Source organism: Carassius auratus, chromosome 16 (assembly GCF_003368295.1).
Source record: "Carassius auratus strain Wakin chromosome 16, ASM336829v1, whole genome shotgun sequence".
In the NCBI taxonomy this organism is placed as follows: domain Eukaryota; kingdom Metazoa; phylum Chordata; class Actinopteri; order Cypriniformes; family Cyprinidae; genus Carassius; species Carassius auratus.
Genome location: NC_039258.1, coordinates 15,662,943 through 15,686,540, shown reverse-complemented (window position 1 = coordinate 15,686,540; position 23,598 = coordinate 15,662,943). Strand labels below are relative to the sequence as shown.

The 23,598-nt window shown below is 38.6% G+C and overlaps 1 protein-coding gene across 2 annotated transcripts in view; it reads left to right on the top strand.

Moving 5' to 3' along the window:
* Positions 1 to 23,598, top strand: part of rapgef5b (Rap guanine nucleotide exchange factor (GEF) 5b) — a 54,819-nt gene that overhangs the window by 13,278 nt on the left and 17,943 nt on the right. Inside the window, exons 7-11 of one of the 2 annotated variants that reach the window (XM_026284361.1) lie at positions 1,353 to 1,404; positions 2,332 to 2,402; positions 10,961 to 11,086; positions 19,223 to 19,350; positions 19,994 to 20,094. In XM_026284361.1, the coding sequence (XP_026140146.1) occupies positions 1,353 to 1,404; positions 2,332 to 2,402; positions 10,961 to 11,086; positions 19,223 to 19,350; positions 19,994 to 20,094 (478 nt within the window). The remainder of the gene's footprint in view (positions 1 to 1,352; positions 1,405 to 2,331; positions 2,403 to 10,960; positions 11,087 to 19,222; positions 19,351 to 19,993; positions 20,095 to 23,598) is intronic. The other variant, XM_026284362.1, reaches the window with a different exon arrangement.

Genomic DNA, 23,598 nt, shown 5'->3' with positions numbered 1-23,598 from the left:
CTAGCGACAAAGTGTCCAAGTTGCCAACTCCACTGCCCAGCGGACCGGCTTCAACTGTCTCGCAAGTGTTGATAGGCTATTACTCGTGAGGTGTAACCAATCAGATAGCGCCGTGGGCGGGACATTGAGCAAGTCTGCAGAGTGGTGAATACAGAGAGGACGAGGCTGCGGAAAATTCAGCTTTGCCAACATAGGAGTCTTAAGTCACTGGGGTATATTTGTAGCAATAGCCAAAAATACATTGTATAAGTTCTTTTATTCAAAAATCATTAGGATATTAAGTAAAGATCATGTTCCATGAAGATATTTTGTAAATTTCCTATTGTTAAAATATAAAAACATAATATTTGATTAGTAATATCCATTGCTAAGAATTCATTTGGACAACTTTAGAGGCCATTTTCTCAATATTGTTATTTGTTAGCACCCTCAGATTCCAGATTTTCAAATAGTTGTATCTCGACCAAATATTGTCAGATCCTAATAAACCATACAGGAAAAAAAGGTGGAGACAAAAATCATGTTACCACCGTAAATGATGTTTATGTACACCGTTAAATTCTTTAGGTTAGTGCAAATGGTTACTTGGTGCCGATCATTTGTATTTGGCCTGTGCAGGGTCACAGTGGCACGGGTCCCAGTCCAGCTCCGTTTCTCTTTGGCCTGAGTCTGGACACTCAGAACAGGGGCTGTCACATCGGATGGCCCCATAGGACATGTAGATTTTATGGGCCACTAAGCACAGTTAAACACCTCCATTAAACACCTGGTTTACCAACGCACAAACCTCCCCCTGGTCAGACAGCAGATGGACTTCTCCTCATAAGTGACTGATATTTCCTTTCAGATGCTTGATGGATTGGATACATTTGTATTCATAATGTGCCTTGTGCTGTGGGATTTCAATGCAGAGTCTCTGCCTCAGATCACATGGATTTGGGAAGAGTGCAGTCAGATCACGAATAGACCACTTGAAAGTTTTGAGCTAAGTTTTTATGGATTCTCAAAGGAATAATACAGCAGTTGGGAAATCAAAGGCAGGCCCGCTTAAAAGAATAAGTAATGGTGTCTTTTTATCCCCCTGCTAAAGAAAAACTTCCAAGTATGAATCAATTTAGAGAAGTGAATGTTTTCCTCTGTAAAAACAGCGCTGAAGTTCAGTGCAGAACATGTTGAATCATAGCTTTAAAGTAGCATGTGTATCTTCAGAAACTGAAAAAGCACAGACCCAGAGAATACAGTTTCCCAAGCAGCAGCATGTTTGTGATAAAAGGCTTCTGTAAGTTTTGAGTCCACTATATCTGAATGTTTGAAAGAAGAACTAACCATACAACGAATTTATCTTTTAATAGGTGCAGAATGAACTGTTGGCAGCTCTGGCTCGCAAGGCACAGACTAAATCAGGTAAGGATTATTCTGTGTCACTTTTTTTATTTGGCTTTTCAGCATTTTGTTTCCATTTGAGCATTAAGTAGCTTTAAGTCAGCTAAATGAATAAATGTAAATGTAAGTATTTGTCTAGATTCTTCGCCTATCAGCTGCATATATATAAATGTTTTCCCTCAGTGAACTGGTTTTTAGTTACCACTCAGTTAAAGCTGGGACTTTTATGTCACCTGTGGTATTTGCCAAGAATACAGTAAATGACTAATGGTCAAAAAAGATGTAAAACTTTGCTGTAAAATGTAGTTTGTTATTAAAAATGAAATAGTTAATTGTCATTGGTAGTTCTTGAATCGTAATATACCAACTGAAGTAAACAAATTGACCTTTACCATAAAGTGTAGCCTATTTTTTTTTTTTGGACAGTTTTTCTTAGGTGTTTCCCCTCATACCAAACTCTTATTAACATGCCTAGTATATGTGTCTAGTATTTTCAGTTATTATTTACATTTCATTGTAACCCTACTTTTCCCAAAGTAACCTTAAGTCAAAATTAATTTTTGTGGTAATAATTAATATAAATAATATATATTATACTTTTTATACACATATTAGTTATATGTACTATGAGTGTGTGTACATATATATATATATTTATTTAGTTATTTATTTTTCTTCTGTTAATGTTAATTTTGTTTCAAGTAACACATTTTTATGTTTTATGGTTTTAGTTAACAATAATAATCCTGTATCAAATGGAATCCTGTTTTAGAGATTACTATAGTATAAAATGACCATAAAATGATAGTAATGTTGTTTTTGTTAATAGTGCAAGATGGTGTTCCACATGAACTGGAATAAAAATCTATATTGCTCCAAAGGAAAGCACAAAGCCGGACAGTCCATCACACCCCACTGGTTCTCAGCTGTAAATTTCTTGTTTTCCAGTAATGGAGGAGAGCAGTCCACAGCACAATACCAACACCCCAGGATCCTCTCCCAGTCCTGCTGTGCACAAGGTAATGAGAAAACAGATTCCAAGGCAACGGCTTAACATTGACAGTGTGTGTATGTGCTGGTCTGCATGTATGTTTTGCTGAGCTCAACAGCTGTCCAGGTTGTCCAGGGCTGTCCATATGTCCCCTGATTGAGCACTGCTTTCCTGCAGCTCAGTCATCAGTAGAAAGCCCTTGAACCGGCAGAAAGAAAAGGGCTTGTGATTGGAGATAGATGGATACTCTATACTGTGTGTCAGGACAGAGCCTTGTGCCTGACTGTGAGGTTCTCAGCTTTTCCACAGTGCAGTGTAATAGCTGATGGTTCACTGCAGCACATCTGACGGGACTGTGATCAAGACAACAAAATAGCAGAGCTTCACAAGGACAAATAATGTTTCAAAGGCAGCGCCGTACAGATTGTAACATACACCATCTTGTCAGAATACTAGAAGCCGGTGTTTTTCAAACTCTTTGCTTAAAGCGGCAACCCAACACAGAACCAATTGTTTATCGTACAAATGTAAACATAATGTCTTTGAAATCAAACACTGGAATGTAGTAGTATTAACAAAAACTGCTTAGATCCAAAAATATTAAAAATCATTAATATTACATGGGCTAAATGGGAAAACAGCACAGATTTTTGGCAGCTATGAGCAATAATTATTTCTGTTTTTAAGCCCATACTGATATATTAACCCACGGTATATATCAAGACTTGCCTTTTTTTTTTTCAAATATCTTGCTTGTTCATGCTTGTAATGACACAAAACATCATGTAGACTGGAAAACTTAATAATTTTAACAAATATTAACCCTCGTTTAGTCTGGTATTTAAAGTGTAATCTGTCCTGTGATTCTTTTGTCCGGTGTCATCCATGCCATTTGATACGTGTGTGTTCCTGCTTGCCCTGTTTTACCCCTGGTTTTGGATTATTAAAGACTGTTATTTGTATTTCTCCTACATCTACACGTTCCTTGACTAGAAAGAACGTGAAAGAACACTGGACCTAAAAAATTATTTTTTTTTGTGTTCCCCTCTGTTTGTTTTCTGCATTTTGTTCAGTGTTTTGTTTACTCTTTTATCCCCATGGATCCCTTTGACCCCTTCTCCCGTCCAGGAAATCTCCTCCTCCTGCTGGAGCAGGGCGGAGAGATCACTCGATGGCCAAACCAGACTGTTTCTCTAAATCGCCCATATAACCTGCTATCACAGATGATGCCATTGTCCGAAGATGTCCCTCTAGCAAATTTCACTGCCTTCATGGAGTAGATACTGGTGAGAAACGGAACGCCGTTCACTGTCTGTCCCGAGGATGATCTCACCAGTTCTAATCCAGCACCAGAGCCCAGCTAACCATCACCCCACTGTGCGGATCTCAAGCCCGATCCCACTGTTGATAGAGAGCCTGAGACCGCCAAAAACAACGAGTCATCACCGCATGAAGCGACAGAGCTGAGGATTGCTGCGGTGCCGGAGCTGATTATGATATATCAGTTCAGGTGCGAGAACCAGCTACAGTGCCCCCACAAGGGAGAATGCTGTGGACAGTTAGAGCGTGGAGAGAAGCTCCACCCCATGCTCCATGGCTGAGGGTGAGCTAAATGAGGAACTGGGACTAAGGAATGCTGGAGGGGATCAAGAATCAGACTAATATGCTGAACTGCTCCCTCTCCTCCCTCCTTTGTCTGAGCCCTCTGTCAGTCCTGTTACCCTGTCCAGCCGGGTAAGACATTCTGTTCCTGAGTCAACCCCGTTGACTGATTTACTCCCAAGCCCTATGATGACTGCAACTACCTCCTTCACCTCAGCCCAAAAGAGGAGAATGAGGAGGAAAATACTGTTGGCTCTAGCCCCTGGCCAGAGTCGAGAGATGGCTCTAGCCCCTGACCAGATTCGAGAGATGGCTCTAGCCCCTGACCAGAGTCAAGAGAAGGCTCCTGTTCCCACATCTAGCCAAGAGAGGGCTATTGTTCCCACGTCAGGCCCAGGAAGGACCTCAGATCTCAAATCAAGCCCAGGGAGGGCTCCTGGTTCCACGTCCAGCCCAGAGAGAGGTCATTTTTCCACATCCAGCCCAGAGAGGCCTGCGATTTCTGTATATGTCCCAGTGAGGGCCTCAGTTCCTGAGTCTAGTCCAAGGAGTGCTCCTGTTTCCATGTCCGTCCCAGAGAGGGCTCCCATTCCCGAGTCCAGCCCCAGAGAGGGCTCACGTCCCTGAGTTCAACACAAAGAGAGCTTCAGTTCCCAAATTTGGCCCTGGTAGGGGTTTAACGCCTTGAGATCCCAAAGGCATAGAAATGCTCACCTTCCCTCCCGCTTCTGCCCCCTCCACCACTGTTGTCTGGCAGCCCCCTCTGCTCACCCTCAGCAAACCATCTGTTCATTGCAAGCACTGCGGCTCTGCCAGTCTCCATCATTGGTGTGGACGGAGAATCCCTTGTCTCTGCCTCAAGCCTCTGAGTTCCACACTCCGCCACAGCCTGTTGACCCAATGGCTCCACCATGGCTCCTAGCTCCCTCCTCTCTGCCATGGCCCGGCAGTCCACTGACTTCACCTGGCTCACTCGTCCCTCCGGTTCCCCCTTGGTCCGTCATCGATCTGCTCTGCCTTGGTCCTCCAGATCCTCCCTGTCGCCCTGGCTCATCAGCTTTTTTTTCACCTGGCTTTTTTCTTTGGAGTGTTACAAGCTTATGAATAAATAAGATCCCTAAAGTTGCAAAGACTTAATTCTCAAACCCAAAGAGATATTCTCTATAACAGTTAAGAGTCGTCCACACCCTCCGCAAATGCCTTGTTCAAACACGCCCCCACATGTCTATGTCTTGACGTGGGAAGATTTGCATAATGCCGCCCAAATGTTTACACAAAGAAGGAAGGCATAACTTTATTGTTGCTGCCACCTCCACCGCCATGTTGGGATGACGCTGTGTGTTTCGTTTGCGAAACTACTTTGTTTGGCCTTGCAAAAGAGGACACAACTAGAATACACGACTGTATTTATAACACTGTTCCAGAATAGTTTAACCCAAAATTTCAGATGTGTGCAGCACATTTTATGTAACTGTTTACTGATCCTGGGAGAGTGCAATGCCGGCTCTTCTGACTTACAGTCTAGAAGTACGTTTTCATATTTAATAGTGATGCACCAATCATGATTTTGCATGGCTGATTCCAATACTGTTTTTTTTTTAAGCAAACTAGTCAAACCGATACCGATTTCCTTCTTTTTTTTTTCTTTTTTTTTAAGCAACAAACAAGAAAGACATTTTCTACATAAACAAGATGTTTATTTGGTATTTAACAGGCCAAACTGGCTTTGGCTATTGAAAACAATAACTGTAACCATCTAAAATTAACGGCAGTAACTGCGCAGTAAGTAGCGTACATTCAATACAATCATTGTTCATGCCCATATCATGATGCTTGCACCTCCATGCTTCACTGTCTTCACTGTGTACTGTGGCTTGAATTCAGAGTTTGGGGGTCGTCTCACAAACTGCCTGTGGCCCTTGGACCCAAAAAGAACAATTTTACTCTCATCAGTCCACAAAATGTTCCTCCATTTCTCTTTAGGCCAGTTGATGTGTTCTTTGGCAAATTGTAACCTCTTCTGCACATGCCTTTTTTTTAACAGAGGGACTTTGCGGGGGATTCTTGAAAATAGATTAGCTTCACACAGACGTCTTCTAACTGTCACAGTACTTACAGGTAACTCCAGACTGTCTTTGATCATCCTGGAGGTGATCATTGGCTGAGCCTTTGCCATTCTGGTTATTCTTCTATCCATTTTGATGGTTGTCTTCCGTTTTCTTCCACGTCTCTCTGGTTTTGCTCTCCATTTTAAGGCATTGGAGATCATTTTAGCTGAACAGCCTATCATTTTTTGCACCTCTTTATAGGTTTTCCCCTCTCTAATCAACTTTTTAATCAAAGTACGCTGTTCTTCTGAACAATGTCTTGAACGACCCATTTTCCTCAGCTTTCAAATGCATGTTCAACAAGTGTTGGCTTCATCCTTAAATAGGGGCCACCTGATTCACACCTGTTTCTCCACGAAATTGATGACCTCAGTGATTGAATGCCACACTGCTATTTTTTTGAACACACCCCTTTCAACTAATTCAACTAATTGCCCAATTGCACAGCCTTAAGAGCGTGCATATCATGAATGCTGGGTCTCATTTGTTTTCTGAGAATCTACTGAACCTACTGGTAACTTGTTTGCCACGTAGCAATAAAAAAATATACGAAAAACCTTGATTATTCTGGTTAGTCACATTGTACTGCTATTATTTTGAACAATACTGTAGATGGTAAAGACATCAGTATTTAGTTTTTGTTTTGAAAGGTTGAAAGGTTGAAACTACATAGAACTGGCCTGAAATGAAAACATTAACTGTAACCATGTGAAATTAAAGGCAACAACTGCATAGTTCTACAATCCAAACAACACAGTCAACACACATTCAAAATTCAACCAATCTTTCTTAATCGGCTTTCAGTTTTTTTATTTGTTTTAGTTGTAAAATTTGGTGTATAGAAAAAAAACTTGAGACACTAAATAAAGGCTATATAAATTATTCCAAAATGTTAAATCAATTAATGTTTAGTGCGAGTTAAACAAAGATGCTACAGCAGGTGATTTTTAAAACAAGTTAGGTCACTGTAATCTTAAAGGGGGGGGGGGGGGGGTGTGAAATGCTCGTTTTCACTCAATATCCTGTTAATCTTGAGTACCTATAGAGTAGTACTGCACCCTTCATAACTCCAAAAAGTCTTTAGTTTTATTATATTTATAAGAGAAAGATGGTCTGTACCGATTTTTCCCGGAAAAACACGACCGGCTGGAGGCGTGATGTGTGGGCGGAGCTAAAGAATCACGAGCGCCAGTAAGCTTTTGCGTTGAGAGCGTTTGGAAGCTGTGACATTATCGTGAGGAAAAAACCATCATCCAAAACAAACCATGGCTAACAGTCAGATTCAGCGTATATTTATGATCCAGAATCAGATCGAGAGGCTGAAATTTAACAAGAGCAGCATCAGCAACGACGTCTCTATGTGGTATGTACTGAAACTATATATATTTGCTTAGCGGTTTTGGAAAATGACTAAGTTCCACTTTAGGTCGTGTTTTTTTTTTTTTTAAGCTCTAGCCTACATGTGGAAAGTGCAGTTTGATGACAACATCGCATGTTGTTTACTTGATGTGCTTAAGCGCCGATAGCTAAGTTAACAACACAGAGATATTTTAAGCAGTTTTACTCACCGCCTGTGGTTCCAACACACGATCGTGACCCTTTTTCGTTGGGACTGCATTATCCTTAAGAAATAAACGATGTGCAAATCCGGCATCAAACTGGGCCTTGTTTGTAAAACAAGAATCTTCGAAATGCAGGGAACAAACAAAAACACTTGGACAACTCCGTTGATGCTCTGTAAAAATAAACTCCATCCACTGGTCCCTTAATGCTGTTTTTTTTTTTTTGGTAATCTGTGCAGGGTTGTCTTGCCCTGGCAACCAAAAACACACTTCTTTTGTGACTTTTCGCGATGCTCTCGCTCTGATCAGTGAACGTCTGTTGTGCTCTCAGTGCTCTGCTATACGGGAGCGTGCGCTCTTCCGGCAGACGTGCCCTTAGGACCCATATAAGGAAATTCCGCTCCATCTAACGTCACACAGAGCCATACTCTAAAAAAACTTTACGAAACTTGTGACAAACCGGAAGGAGTATTTTTGGAACAAAAATATTCCTTCAAACGTAGAACTTAATTTTTGAAACTTTGTCCATGTTTAGCATGGGAATCCAACTCTTTAACAGTGTAAAAACTGTTAAAAAAACAGTGTAAATAACAGTGTATGCATCACTGCCTACGCTTGTGCAAGGCGCAGGTATGCCCCTTCCGGGTACGCTTACGCAACTTCAGTGAGCGCAGGAAAGTGGCTTTTATTAGTGCGCCAGTACACCAACGGTTGACTGTTAGCTTCTTGCGGTCTGTCCCTCAGACAGGTAGCTCTGCATTTACAGTGCTGTACAGCTGCCCGTGTCCTGCGCACAGTTTTCGAAAAATACTTCTACACAAATAACATGATAGCGAATAATTCCAATGTCTGTGCATGTGGGCGCACTTCCGCAAAAGCAGTGTTAACTAGCGCTTGTTGTTTTGTAGTTTCTCCAATCACAAATGCAGACATGGTTTTATGTTTATGTGGCACGATGCAACGTGTAAAAAGACATTATAAGTCATTATAATCTGAAATCATGTCTCCATTGGATGCAACAAATGCCTCTTTATAATGGGTTTTAATGTTTTTATCTGGTCGCTCTGGGACACGGCATCACAATATGGTAAGGGGCATAACATGTCTATCACACGATTGAGGTATTCGGTCAATCACAATGCACAGCTGGCCAATCAGAGCACACCTCGCTTTTCAGAATGATGAGCTTTGTGAAAATCAACACATTTAAAAAAGGCGGGGCATGGAGAAACAATAATTTACACTAAGTGGAAAATAATGTGTTTTTTTATCCTTAAACCGCATAAACACATATCATTACACCAAATACACAAAATAACTTTCTTTTTAGCAACATCATATGACTCCTTTAATGCTTGTTAGTAAAATTCAGCGCTGTGTTTGACCCTGTCGGAACATGCCTACAACCAATATTTGTGTCATGAGTCATGACCCACCTTGAAGACTGCTGCTGCAAATTAGTTTTTAACATAAAGTGTGATCTGATTTTCAGTTTTCATGTCTCTAATGAAAGACAATGCTCTATTAGCCTGATTGTATTTGAGAGTTCCCATGACATTTGTTTTGTCATGGTTGGGTCTCATCTTAATAGCTTATCATTTTGCCTTTTTCTGGTAATTCCCACTTATCAGTTTTATGCAATTAGAAAAGTTCAATCTAACCATCCATTGTTTTCTATATTCATTGCTGCACTGCAGTGCTGAAGAATGTCAGGGACATGGTTGTGTCGAATTTGTCCAGGATGAGGTATGATTCCTTATATAGCCAGCTGAGTTGATATGGAAATACTTTAGTGTGTTCAGAACAAATTCCTCTCTCCTTCTCTTACTTCAGAGAATGAGGTCACAGGTTTCTTCTCTGGATGTGTGGTATTTGCCATTGTGTTTAAATCTAAAGAGCAGGAAATCTAAATAGAATGGATCCTCGATTAATGCATTTAGTACTGCATTTTGTGATATACTACTATTTAGTATGTTTTGGAGGTTTTTCCATTTTATGTGCATTTAGCTGATATGTGTTTTATTCTGTAGTTTTGAGGGGACATGAGTTTCTAAATAAAATCACCATATCATGAATTGAAAAAAAAGAAAAAAAGAACGTGTTGGGAAATTGGATCATTTGTTTGGAGATGTTGCTTATATATTTGTGTGTGTGTATATATATATATATATATATAATTAAACAATTCTTAGAATTAATAAATTCTTAAACACCTTGGAAAGAAAATGAATTTGACTCAACCATTTACTATTATTATTATTATTATTATTATTATTATTATTATTATTATTATTATAAAGAACTTCTTTACAGGTGGTTCCCTCAACATGCAGCACAAAATAAAACAGAAAATTATATCATTAAGACAGTCTCCAGATTATCATGACTGTGTGTAAAGGTCAGGAAGTTTCTTAAAGTATCAGATGATTTAACCTTTTTATGACCAGGCAAAATTACTTAATATTGTAAAATGTCATGTAGCGTGACTCGTAAAAAAGGTCATTATATTTATGTATTACCAGTTCATAGTATTTTTTTTTTTAAGTTTTATTAAAAATATATTTAAAAACTTTTTTTTTATCCAAAATATTATTACTTTACTTGGTCATGTCGCATAACCTTTGTAGCATTACTACATTGAAACTTCTATTGAAATCTTTTTTCCTCAAAATCATATTAAACCAACAAACATACGAAGAGTTAATTTCTAAAACTTGTACATGTGTTTTAATATAGACTTTCAGATAATTTTTCAATTTCTTTATTGTGCACACTCTTATTTGTCATTTTCTCATATAACATTTGGATGGCAGTTGACCTTATGAATCACTTGTACCATTTTAGTTCACATGGTGGGTAAAACCATCAGACCCCATGCTGGCCTTTCTCCCATTTTCTGGAGATTGCAATACTTCCTATTCAGGATTGAAGGGACTGCCAGATGTTTCCTGGTCGCCCCCACCCTGGCTATGTGCGTAAGAGCAAGAGAGAGAGAAAGATAGAGAGAGGCAAAGGAAAGAGAAAAGTCAGGTTCACTCTCCCCCTCAGGCAACACTGTCTCTAAGGCTTGACTTTTTGAAGCTTTCCTCTTGACTGGCCACACGCGTCTGGAGCTCACTAAACCCTCAGGACTAGCGTGACAATCTCAGCTACCTCAGAGTCAAGGGCTCTCAGTCTCACCTGAGTAAAGACACAGCGAGACGGGCTGTTAAACTCTCAGTGACTTTTGAGAGCTCGCTGCTCGCGTGTGTTGCAGTCTCATGGCTTGGGACTGTGGCCTGAGGTATGTGTTTTCTGTGTCCCCTGCACTGCAGCAGGGCCCTGGAGCTGCTACACGCGATAGAGAGGATATCAGTCGATTGGAGATGGTCCAGAGACTGGCCAAGGACGGATGCCGCCTTCTGCACAGCCCGCTCAGAGCTGCCGAAAGGCCTGCTGAGGTGAGGTGCAAAATAACAGTCGATCTACATGTACAGCGTTGTTAGTGGTTATTTCTTCAAACTTCAAAAACAGGGCCTTTTTTTCTGAACCAACAAATGTCATTTCTGACACAGTATGTTTCCAATTTGGGATGTGAAATTGTCTCTGATTATTATTATTTTATGATTATTATTATTATTGTTTGACAACTTTTTGCATAGTAAATATTGAAATGTTTTGTTTATTTTACTCTTTCTATATATATATATATATATATATATTTTTTTTTTTTATAACGAAAATGATTTTTTATGGATTTTAAGATTGAAAATCTAGGTCTGCGACAAGTGGAAAAATTTGCATTCAAAAAGTAGCAAAAATACATGAAATGAAGTACAATGAAAAAAATTTAACCAAATAAAATTAGGAAGATCTTGGAATATTTTGGTAAAAGCTTTCTAAAATAAACATAAAAATTAATAGCCATTAAAATGCTATATGCATAAAGTTATGTATGTTCGATATCATGCATGCTGGTTTTGTCTTTTGGGCAGCATTTGACTGTGTGTATTTGTTTAGAACAATTAGTATTATAATAACCCTATTGTTGTGGTTTATGAAGCAACACCCTTACATGTTGATATTATCTTCATTTCAATGAAACGTCATTGTTTGAAGTCACTTTTTTCAGGGAATCTGTATTCAGATCCGAAGCTATAGTGCAGGAGAAACTTTCTAAAACCAAAAAGGGCACCAATCTCATGCTAGTCTCTGATTGGTTGATCCCACAATAGCCCCGGTTCGCCTCTTCCTGCTAGTGGGCCGCCACTCACAATGACAGGAAGAGTAGACGTGAGCGCCATAAGGTGCCACAGCCAGTCATTCCTCTTGCACTGGGTGGCATATTTCTTTGACCTTTATGAAAACAAAAGTAGAATTGTCTTTAATTTGAATCATAACCATCATAAAGAACTTTAATTTAAGACAAGACACTTCTTGTCGTCATGTATTGTCATATTCAAAATCCTTTGATTCAAATACTTTTTGAGTCTCAGAAAATGTCACAGTATTTAAGGCTGGGCCTTATGAGTTTTCAGCCATTAGGATTGGCTGGGTTCACTCTGTGTTATCAAAAGGATTTGATTGATGTGACAAGAAGATACAAATAAAGATAAAAAATAATATGTAGTGAAAACTTAACATCTTTATTTGTAAAGGTATTTGTATTTTTTTGGTATTCTTTAAAAAGAGCTTATTTAAAACCGTTACTTATATAATACTATAATACTTATTATACTACTAAATAAATATGTTAATGCTTTGTTTTTGAACATTGCATTAAAAAATTAAGTGCTTAAAACAATATTTCCTTCATGTTTTCTAGTAAAAAGTACCTAAACAACCTTAAAACAAGAAGAAAAATTATTTCGGCATTTTAAGAGATTTTAAGATTTGTTTTAAGTGGATCTTAGTAAAGAGATTTCTGCTTAGTTTGATATTCATGTAATTATAGATGGTGCGACCCATGAATTAAATGATGCATATCTAAAATGACATCCCATATGATCCATCTTTTCGTTTGTTAGTTTGTTTTATTCTGATTCATGGATAAATTCTTTATATGTTTGTAAGTTGAACAGTTCATTCTAATAGTTGTTTTCAGATAAATAAATAAAAATCAGCATCAGGCTAATGAAACTGAACTCTGTTGGTGTAAAAATATATATATATATATTTTACGTATGCCGTCTAGACTTGTCATGAACATGCCTCAACACAGCAGACAGCTGTGAGACAAAGACGGCATGCGAGTAAAGATGTTGTACAGAGAGAAGAGGTCTGCTGTTTGATAAAGAAGCCCTTTTACAAGTGCATACCACACATTTTGCTTGTGCTCTGCTTTCACTCATGGCCTCAGTGATGCAATCTTCTGTGTTTAATAGTATGTGGAGCCTATTTGCAATAGCAAGGACATGGATAGAGTAAACTAAAGGCTTGAAGTAGAATACACGCTTTCAGTGTTCTGGTCTGTAAGTCAGTTTATGTGGTGGTTTTGTTGGGAACCAAATGCATGAATTTAAGCTAAATATTAATGTTGTTGTTGTTGTTTTTTATCAGCAAGATACTGTGGGTCTGATTCCTAGGCACATACATAATGTATTTTTAATGAAGAATAATGCTTGTTATTGTTTTTTCGTTGTATGCTTTAATCTGTTTGTAGTGGGTTTGGTTATAGATCTGTATCCTATATCTATGTAGCCCTTAGCAGCTATAAATGAGATATATGAAAAAGTATGTCTTTTTTGTTTATTCCAGTAGGAATTATGGATGCCATCGCCAAAGCTATGTCAACAGACCAGGACACGATTTAAAATATCACATTGTCTTTTTGTCACTTACGTAAACACAGCACTGTTCCAGAGGCTTCTGCTCCTTGTTTCTGTGACTGAAGCATTTGCAATTTACATAACTGCACTCATGCAAGTTTCCATAATTCTTTGCAGTGTTTTTCATTTCTTTTTTTCTTTTTTTTCATTTTGAAAGAGTGTGGCGACCTAGATTTTTCAAAACGTAGTAACAGAAATTTAAGAAATGGATAGATAGAGGTAGAGACATTTTAAGCTCAACCTTTCTCCTCTAGACAAGTTTGTCTGTGTAATATTTAAAATGGCTAATATATTATATAAAAATGTATTACAGTGTGCAAAAAGGAGCAGATAGATGGATAGCTATGGCCACAGAATCAATCATTTATTGTATAGACAGACCTCCTTTTGGCACAAGAATCCTCAGACCATTGAGAATATGAAGGTATCTGATCTCAGGGGCTTTTGTTGCTTGATGTTACAAAGCAAGAGTCTGAAGTGACAGTATAAAACAAATGCACCGCCGGGGAAATGTCACACACATGTTGTCTTGTGACAGTCTTTGAGCACAGTGGCTTTAATAAATGCATTATAATCATCTAACCCTCTCATATGCAGTATATCTGTATGAGGTGACTGGTTTTGACTGAAGCTTGAAATAAGAGCGGCCCCTGTATAATCACAGAACTGGTCATCAAGAGCCAATCATGATGCATGCAGTCACTTCAGAAGGGAACTGGGGAAGCAGGAGACCTTTTAGTGTGATTGTAGTGTTTCTCTCAAGTCGAAAAGAACTTTTCTTGTGGAATATGACACTTGCAGTCTATAGTCCAGTGAGATTTTGCTGTTTGATGGTTCCTGTATCCACCGCTTTCCTTTTTAACCTTCACTGGATTTTAAATTCGACTTCCAAAATTGTTTGCATGTTTGTTGTTGGTGAAGGTTAGTGTCCTTATATAATGTGTGCCAATGACAAAAAAGAGTGCCGATGGTAAAGAGATAATTTAGTTTAAAATCGTACTCTTTCTTGTGTACTATGTAGTATTTGTAGTTATGTTGGTTTCTTTTATACTATTCTCAAGAAAAGTTTGATGTAATTTGGTGTAAACATATAGTAATAAATAACAATTGTTCTATAAAGGGTATAATTTTAGTTTACACAAAAATGAAACTGATCCCATGTTTTACTCAAGGCATCCTAGGTGTATATCACTTTCTCCTTTCAGACGAATTCAATTGGAATTATATTTAAAATTCCCCTTGCTCTTCCAAGCTTTACCGTGGCACTGGGCGCGTGTTTCTTGGTTTCAACCGTCCAAAAGAAATCAAATAAAGTGCATCCATCCATAATAAAATGTCCCTCACACGGCTCTGTGGGGTAAATAAAGGCCTCCTGTAGTGAATCTATGCATTTTTATAAGAAAAATATCCAGATTTAAAACGTTATAAACCCTTTTCTCTGATTTCCACTAACTGTTATACGTGTAAGCCGTTCCGGGAAGATGATGTAGGATGCATGTGCAGCGCATGCCAGTGAGATATGCTAGTCTTGCAAGTCTGTTTACAGAGTTAAATGAAGCAAAGAAAAAACCTCTTGGCTCATATCGAAATCCTCTGACATTTTTCTTTACAAATCCTCATTTTGAACTTGTTATTCGTGAAGGGCGTTTTGTTTTGCTGTCTCTCTTCTGCACTTTCGCATCTGTCACTAATCATGGCTGCATGTTGTATGCCTACGTTATCCGCCGGAAAGGCTTCTGTCTACAACAGTTAGCGGAAGTGAAAGAAAAGTGTTTATAACGTTTTAAATATGGATATTTTTCTTACAAAAACGCACCCATTCACTACAGGAGGACTGTTGAAAAAAAATTACAATAAAATAAAATACACCTGCCATTATAAAGCTTGGAAGAGCAAGGACAATGTTTTATATAACTGGCTAAACTAACCCTTTAAAATTTGAAGTGTAAACATCTTAAGTTTAGCGCACCGAAAAAATATTTTTATTGTCATCATTTACTTTTTAAGAAATGACATCATACAGGTTTAGAACGACATTAGGGTGAGTAAATGATGAAAAAAGATAAATTTTTGGGTGAACTATTCCTTTAATTTTGACATTTATTAGAATGACTTTCAAAATAATATCATTTACTTTTTTTAATTTGACATTTTACGACCTAAACTAACCTTGCCTTGTCATAAAAAGGTACAATTATTTTAAATTTAAGACACTTACTGAGTTTGACACACAGTATTGAGTGTCTGAAGGGGTCGTCTCATTTCCTTTTTAACATTCTTTTATTTATTTATTTTGGTCATACCATATGACTTTGATTTGGAGAAAGGTTTTTTAAAATGATATAATTTTCTTCAGGACAGTTGTTTATGAAATGTAAAATGAATTTGGTTTTTGCTAAGTAAAATTGGTATCACAAGACTAAAATGTGCCTTTTCATTTACTAGTCCTCTGCAATTTTCCACTGGAGAAATACAGTAACTTCAATAGGAATCTATGTAATTTAGATTTTTTGCATGAGGATGAAAGACCTTTCCACACAGATTTTGCAATTGATTCAGTTGATCAGTGAATTTGCCTGCCGCATTGACCAACAGAAAGCTGCTTGGTTTGAAAGTGACTTCTGTGTGATCTGTGCTTCTTACATCTACATTATTAAAAAAAAAAGATGCAGTTTGACTGCACCTTTATGCTGAAAACACCTACGTTTTTCGTTTTCATTTGGTTTTATCTTATTTTGCCTCTGACATCAAATATGCTGCCACTGGTGCCCATTAAAAAAATGCATGCAAATGGATACTCTGTGGGTAGAGAGAAAAGACGCAAATAGTTACTTGCATCAAACAGGTGCAGCTCATTCAAGTTTGCCTCCAGCCCGCACTGATGCTATTAAAGCTGAAGAAGGTGGCATTTTAACAGCCCTGAAGTTTTCACTTCACTTCCAGCGAAAGCCTTAGCACATCTTAATGCCACTGAATACCACATTTCAATCCTACGTAATGTTCCTCTGCCACTACTTAAACGTTCAGATTTCCTCCCCTGGAGTCTAGATATATGGGCAGGACTTGTTTATGATACGCTGCCATTAATGGAGCTTTTTGCCAGGCCAAAGCCAAGCAGAAACTTCTGCCTGGGGAGATGAGCCTGAGATTGTGGCTTTTTTAATGTAGTTTGTGCTGATCATCTTGAGTGTGTGTGGGGGTTGCAGTGTGCACATACACGTGTGTGTGTGTGTGTGTGTGTGCATGCAAGATTACTGAAGGCCTCTCAGTGCTTCAGTGCAGTGGGCAATTAGAGCAGAAAAGTGCTGGTCTTTCCAGCCTGTCTGTCTGCCTAATTACGGCCGCACACGTGCCACATTGACTGATGTTCTGTTTGCTGTGGTCTGGGGACAGAGAGCATCAGCTCATTAAAACACACACACAAACCCTGAATGATCTATCCATTAATTACTGCTAACCTGAAATGCGCTTCTCTTAGTGTATCGTTGTAATGAGGATGTTTTTGTAGAGCGACGGCGAGATCCCGGTCCGTATGTTGTTGGCTGAAGCATTATGGAAGGCGTGAGAGGTTCACACCCATGTTTACACACACCAGTGAGTCACGCCAGCAGTTCACACGCTGGCTAAACTATAGCAAACAGACCATTTATTGGAGTTCAGAGTCCAGAGTGGTTTTTAAGTATTAATATATAATCAAAAGTTCTTCTGGCTTTCCATTGCAGACAGTTTATGAGGGTCTTTCGTATGGTTTAGTCTGCACTAGTACATCGATGTTTGACCTTCTAAATTAGCATTGTGTATACATAATTCTGTACAGCAATGGTTATGTCTGATGTAGTGGATTGTGTTTGTACATGTCTGTTGATTTTTGAAGTATATTATGAATATTGAGTGTGTTCAGAGAGCTGTGTAAGATTGATAACACACAGGGCAAAGTGACAGGGCTTTTACAGGACAGTAACACTAAATGTTGGTTCCCAGAAATTCCCTTCATACACACATGCATTCTTTATACACACATGCACCTACAATATATATGCATTGTCCACTAAAAGTAGGCTATTTGACACTAAAGCCCTGGTTAAAAATGCACGTATCCAACGTATCCATTGTCATTGTGACAATTATAGAATTATTTTTTATTTTTTTATTTATATTTTGCATTTAGTCGTTATGAAGCTCACATCATCAAATGATGAGCCAGTATTTTCCTCTGGTGATTCAGAGTTGTGGATATTATACTTTTAAATCTCTTTCATAATACATCATTAGTTTATCTTGAATCATGTATCATGTTGCAGTTCTTTATGAAATTACAAGTTATTGCAAAGGTCTGTGGCATCTGCAAACAAATGTTGCTGGGAAAATGTCATAAGCTTAGTTTTAACAGTATTTTTATTGCTTTATATTTAAAGGGGTCATGAACTGCCTTTTTTATTTTGTACTGTTCTCTGAGGTCCACTTATAATGTTGTCAAGATTTTTACATCAGAAAACATAAAAATTAAAAGTAATAAGCAGTTTTTTGCAAAAGTGATCACAATGCAATCAGTTACTCACACTTGTGTTGAAACATTACTGTCAGATCCAATATAGTCGGCACGGCATTGTCTTTTAGTTTCAATCTTTTTGAAATTCCCATATAATTGTGCCTTTAAACTAATCCGCGGTAAAATTAAGTTTACAAAGGACCAAGCTCTTGCTGACGTGTTCTGGATCTTCATTAAAATAAAGCTAATTCAGTCTTTCCTAATGTTGGAATCAAAAGCAAAGATGTAGACCTGCATTTGCCCTTGTCTATATTAACACTAGATTTGCGAATCAGTGGGCGGAGCCAGACAGGCAGCGATGTAGAAGCAGGCATTGATCATCTTCTGCGGAGGTGGTGCTAATCCACACTATTACATCATTGAGTAGTACAATCCAAAAGCTGTCGTTTTGGCAGACTGCCTTCAGTTTAACCAGTTTTTAGGCTAACACAAGAGCTTTGAGTTCTAAAACGTAAATGTTTTTATAGTACAATGACCTTTTATATCTGAAAAGGTCACGAGAATTTTGGTTTCTCAGATCGTGACCCCTTAAATACTTAAAATAATATATTTTTTGTGAAGTGTAAAAAAAGTCGCTTTGGATAAAAGCATCTTCTGAATGACTAAATGTTAATTTGTTTCTTTCTTCTGCTGAACATGAAAGAACACATTTTAAAGGATGTTACTAACCAAACAGTCCCAGTACCTACTGACTTTCACCCTATTTTTTTCAATACAATGGAATTCAATGAGAACCAAACCTTTTTGATTACCAACATTCTGCAAAATATCATCTCCTGTGCTCCACAGAAGAAAGCAATTAGATTTGAAGCAATGTGAAGGCGAGTAAATAATGACATAATGTTCATTTTTGGGTGGACTGTCCCTGTTCAAATATGTTTTCATTATATATATACAGTCAACAAACCAGCTCACCACCACCAACATTTCAGCATAGTCTGATTGCAATTCATGATCGCGCAATATCAAATAACCAAATTAGTCTAATTAATTCACATTTTCCATTGAGCAAATCATTCAAATATAATTGCAGCCTTGCGCTTACAGTAGCATTGTGTTGGGTCACGATAAAACGAACCCATTGAAAGGCTCCGTTTGATGTAGGCTGTTTAATTTAAAACTGTATTGTGATGGAAATCAGGGGAGGGAGACAGACAGGGACGGGAAGACAGGGAATCTCCTTGGTGATAATGTAACCCCTCCCTCCCTCCCTCCCACAGCCCTCCAGTGACGCAGCAGTCCGTGTGTGTGAGAGAGAGCGGAGCCACGAGGTGCTGCTGCCTCAGAGGACGACGTCACCGAGAGCTCCCCCCTCCTGCTCTTCCTCCTCCTCCTCCTGGACCGGGAGGTAAGCAGTCGCACGCCCGCTCTCACATGCGAGCGGTGCTTGAGAGCACACACACCCTTTCTCTCTCTCGTCTCTTCATTTCTCACTCTTGTCAGTCCTTCTTGCATGTAATCTGTCCAGCCCTGCCTCTTTGTCACTTTATTTTTATCTCTCATCTCCCCGAAGTCATTTTCTCTCGCTCTCAATCACACACACACACACACACACATACTCGCCTGAGGATGTGCTGCATTGCTGTGCGCTCTTTCCTATGGATCCGTTTGGCTTAAACTAGAAGCTCCAGAGTGCAAAGAGGGGGACGTCAGGCTGTTGCACGAAGTCTCCTCGATTCCTCCAGGTCAATGTGGTAAGTCGGCACTGATGCTGACATGGGAAGCAGGCGTGCAGTGGCCCCCGACCCGCACCTGGACGGCAGGATAATGCCGGCCGCTTTGGTGGAACAGGAGGAAGACGAGGATGAGGACGAGTCCTCTGATACCAGCAGCGCCGAGCGAGCTACCGTGCCCACGTTCGACGTGCCGTATTTCCGTTACATTGATGACGAGGGCACTGAGGAAGAGGGCGAGGAGGAAGGCTGGTGCAGCAGTCGCTCCCTGTCCTCCATCGAAGAGGAAGACTCCAGTGACTCTTCTGTTTCCCACAGGTACACTGCTGTGCCCGCCGCCCCCGAAAAGGTTCTGGAGCATCTGCTGGGCCACCTGAGGCTGGATGAGGAGCAGAAGAGCCCAACGAGCAGAGAGACAGGTAAGCCGTGACCTTTCACCTCAGGGGTGACACGCATTTAGAGTCAGGTGTTATCTGCAGACTTTCTGCACTGGGTTTAAAGCAAAATCTGACAGGTGTTTATGCATTCTACAGACACAGGTTCAGTATTGGCCTGATTTTGTTAATTCGTGACTTGGTATGAGTGTCAGAAATGTTTTTAGTTCTTTATAGAAATCTGAAACAGTGTTATTATTGTTAACCAAATCTAAAACTACTCAAATTTTGTTTGCTGAAATATATATATATATATATATATATATATATATATATATATATATATATATATATATATATATATATATATATATATATATATATATATATATGTCTGCATCAGCAATTAAACCATACAATGAAAGTAGGGTTCAATAGAGTCTAATGGGTTTTTGGCTTTAAGTTTAATTAAATGGACAAAACAGTTTGAAATCTTTTCAAAATATCATATTTTGTGTTTTGCAGAAGAAAATCATACAGGGTTGGTATGTCATGAAAGTTCGTAGATGATGACAGAATTTACAATAAAACATTTTTGGTGAACTGTCCCTCTTATTTTAAGAATATATCTGTAGATCTAAATCTAGTACCTGGACTATTCAAGACCAGCTGGAATCCTACAAAAAATGAAGAAAGTGCAATTTTTTCCCCCCAATCAGCGATGCACTTTAAATGTTGTCGCGTGTGCTTCAAACAGCGGTATATTTTCTGGTTTATTTTCTGGATCTACTTTTAGCTGACTGCCCCACTATATTCTATCCTGCTGCTACTGAGTTATTATCTCCTGCTGGCTTCAGTGCCCTGCCGTCATGGATGGCATGCTGCACTCCATGTGTAGCTGCCAACAATTAAACAAGGTGTTTGAAAGGGAGAAAGTAGGACTTCCACCTACTGAGATGTGAATTATATCATATAAATACTGTAAATTCTTGAACGATTATAGCGTAATCATATCTGGGTCATACTGTGTGATGTAAAACTATAGTACCATTGCATGTAATATTCTGCTTGCCAGGCTCAGATTATTTTTCATTTTCCAGCAGGAATGGTTGTCGTAAATTTATTGATTTGGGTTCTCCATAGGTAACAGAACATCTCTGTAGCCCTAAAGCCATTAGGTCTGGGTCAAATATGGAGTGAAACTGTGGGATTTGTTATTCTTATAAAGCATTCTTCACAGTATTGTTTCGAAGCCGAACAAAGAAACGCATAAATTTTTTCAAGATTATTTAAAAGTAGTTTGAATGCACTCTGCTTTGGTATTCTGAATTGCTGAAGTTGTGTGTGTTAGATATGAAGCCATTATGTCTCTCAGACTGGATTAAAGGAATGAGTAAGTGTTCTTCCCCTCAAAAAAAGCCTCACTCTGCAGAGACTAGTCCCCCTCCGTCTGCATGGCCAGCCAGTCCAGCAGAGTGAATTCTAACCTCATTAAAGACATTGATAGCTAATCGCTATAGTTCAGCTCACTTCTCTGTTGTGTGCACAGTCTGCTGCTGCAGTTCTTCTGTTTGCTTTCAATGCAATTCCAGAACTCTCATCCACTGCTGAACACAGGAGAAGATGTTGTTTGTACAGTAGAACCAGATCATTAACACTCATACAAATGAACAAAATGACTGTCGTGGAGTGTGAATGTTTTTAAAGAGATAGCTCACCCAAAAATATAATTTGTTGTTTAAATTTTCATTTATTCACACTCATGTTGTTTCAAACATGTATGACAGATTTTCTGTTATGGAGCACAAAAGGAAACATTCTGAAGGAATTATGTAGGTTTTATTTTCTTTTTTTCGGGGTTTCAAGCTCCAAAGAGGACAAAAAGCACCATATGAAAAATACTTTTTTTAATCTTTTTTTAAGTCCCCTGTCACTTTCATTGCATGTAAATGAGCAGCTTGGACATTCTGCTAAACTTCTCCTTTTGCGTCCTACACAAGGAAGCAAGCCCATACATCTCCCAAAAGATATAAATTAATTTTGTAGTTGAACTATTGCTCTAAAAGCTTTAAGTCACCTCTTATCGTCACCATTCTATTATAAAAAACAAAAACAAAGATTTGTAGGTGTTGTCAGAATTAACAATGACATACTGCTTGTAGAGAAGGCTGCCATGATCTATGAACTGTCAGATGAAGTGGATTCACTCCTAACTGCCTGGTAAGCTTTATTCTGCTGGGAAGGTTTTGTCCACACTATAAAGCTATTATGGTTTAAATGGTGTGACAGATAATAAATGATTTTTCTTTTTTTTTATAATGCAATTTTTGAAATGCACCATCATTGCATTGGCTCAGAATGCCTTGTGATCCATGCATAGATTTTCTAAGGCTTTTAGTGTGTCTGTGTGTGTCCATATTTCTTTGTTTTTTGTGTTCTTGTGAACGGAGAGAGACAAAGAAAGAATCAGACAGACAGAAGGAGAGACGGAGATTCCCAGAGGACAGGTCTCAGGGGAGATGAAGCTTGCCGGTGTGTTATATGGGATTGTCATGCTTGCACTCCCCTCACATGTGTAGGGAGTTTGATAGGGCTCAGTATTGATTTCATACCGCTTCTGATGTATCCATCAGCTGATCCCATATGAATTCCGTGTTTGCATCCTGCAGGACAGGCAGCTTCTGAATACAAAGGGATTTAAATGTTTGTTGTTTAACGTATGACGCCGAAGGGAAGCGTCCAGTAAAAGTATCGATTCGTTTATGGAGAGCAGAGGTTGTTTTATTGTTTTTTTTTCCAAATGAAAGGTATCCAGCCAGCTGTATCTCCCTACAGAGCTGGAGCTGTTGGCATGTTTCAATGCTAGTAAATACAGAAACAAGACGATGTGAAATGATAGAAAGAAAGAGAGTGGTAGTGGCTTGGTACTTTTGTGTGGTTCAATGCCTTTGTTTGTAAAAAAAAAAAAAAAAAATTATGGTTTTAATAGTACTACAGCGTTTAATTGGGAATAGTGATTTGTTGTCTCTCATCTGTTTTCTGCTTTCAGTCTGCTTCTTGTTTGCATGAGGGTTGAAGGATTCCAGGAGAATGCTGCCCGATAGCAAAGAAACAGAAAGAAATCGGATCAATTTCATTGCTAATTCTTCTTTGATTATTTCGGTGATAATGTTTATTGATCCTCAAGCAAAGAGGATAGATCGGTTTATTGTATTTTTGGATTCTAGCATGTGTTCGATGAATGAAATGTTTCCTTTGTGTCCAGTATGGACCGTTTTCTCCAGTAATTTTCAGTTCCAAGTCAGAACAATGATCTGATGTATCACAATGGTAAAAGTTCCTATATGAAGGAAGGAAGAAATGTTTATAATGTTCATACAGCGAAAAAGAGAAACTCATATCACTCAGTGGGGTCTAATAGTCTAAGACCACTTTGAAAATCTGAAGGAAACAATATAAACAGAGCGTATTGGGACATTTGGTTTTAGAACCAAAAATTGGAAATGACAATAAAAAAGATAAAAACACTAAGAAAAAAAAAAAAATATA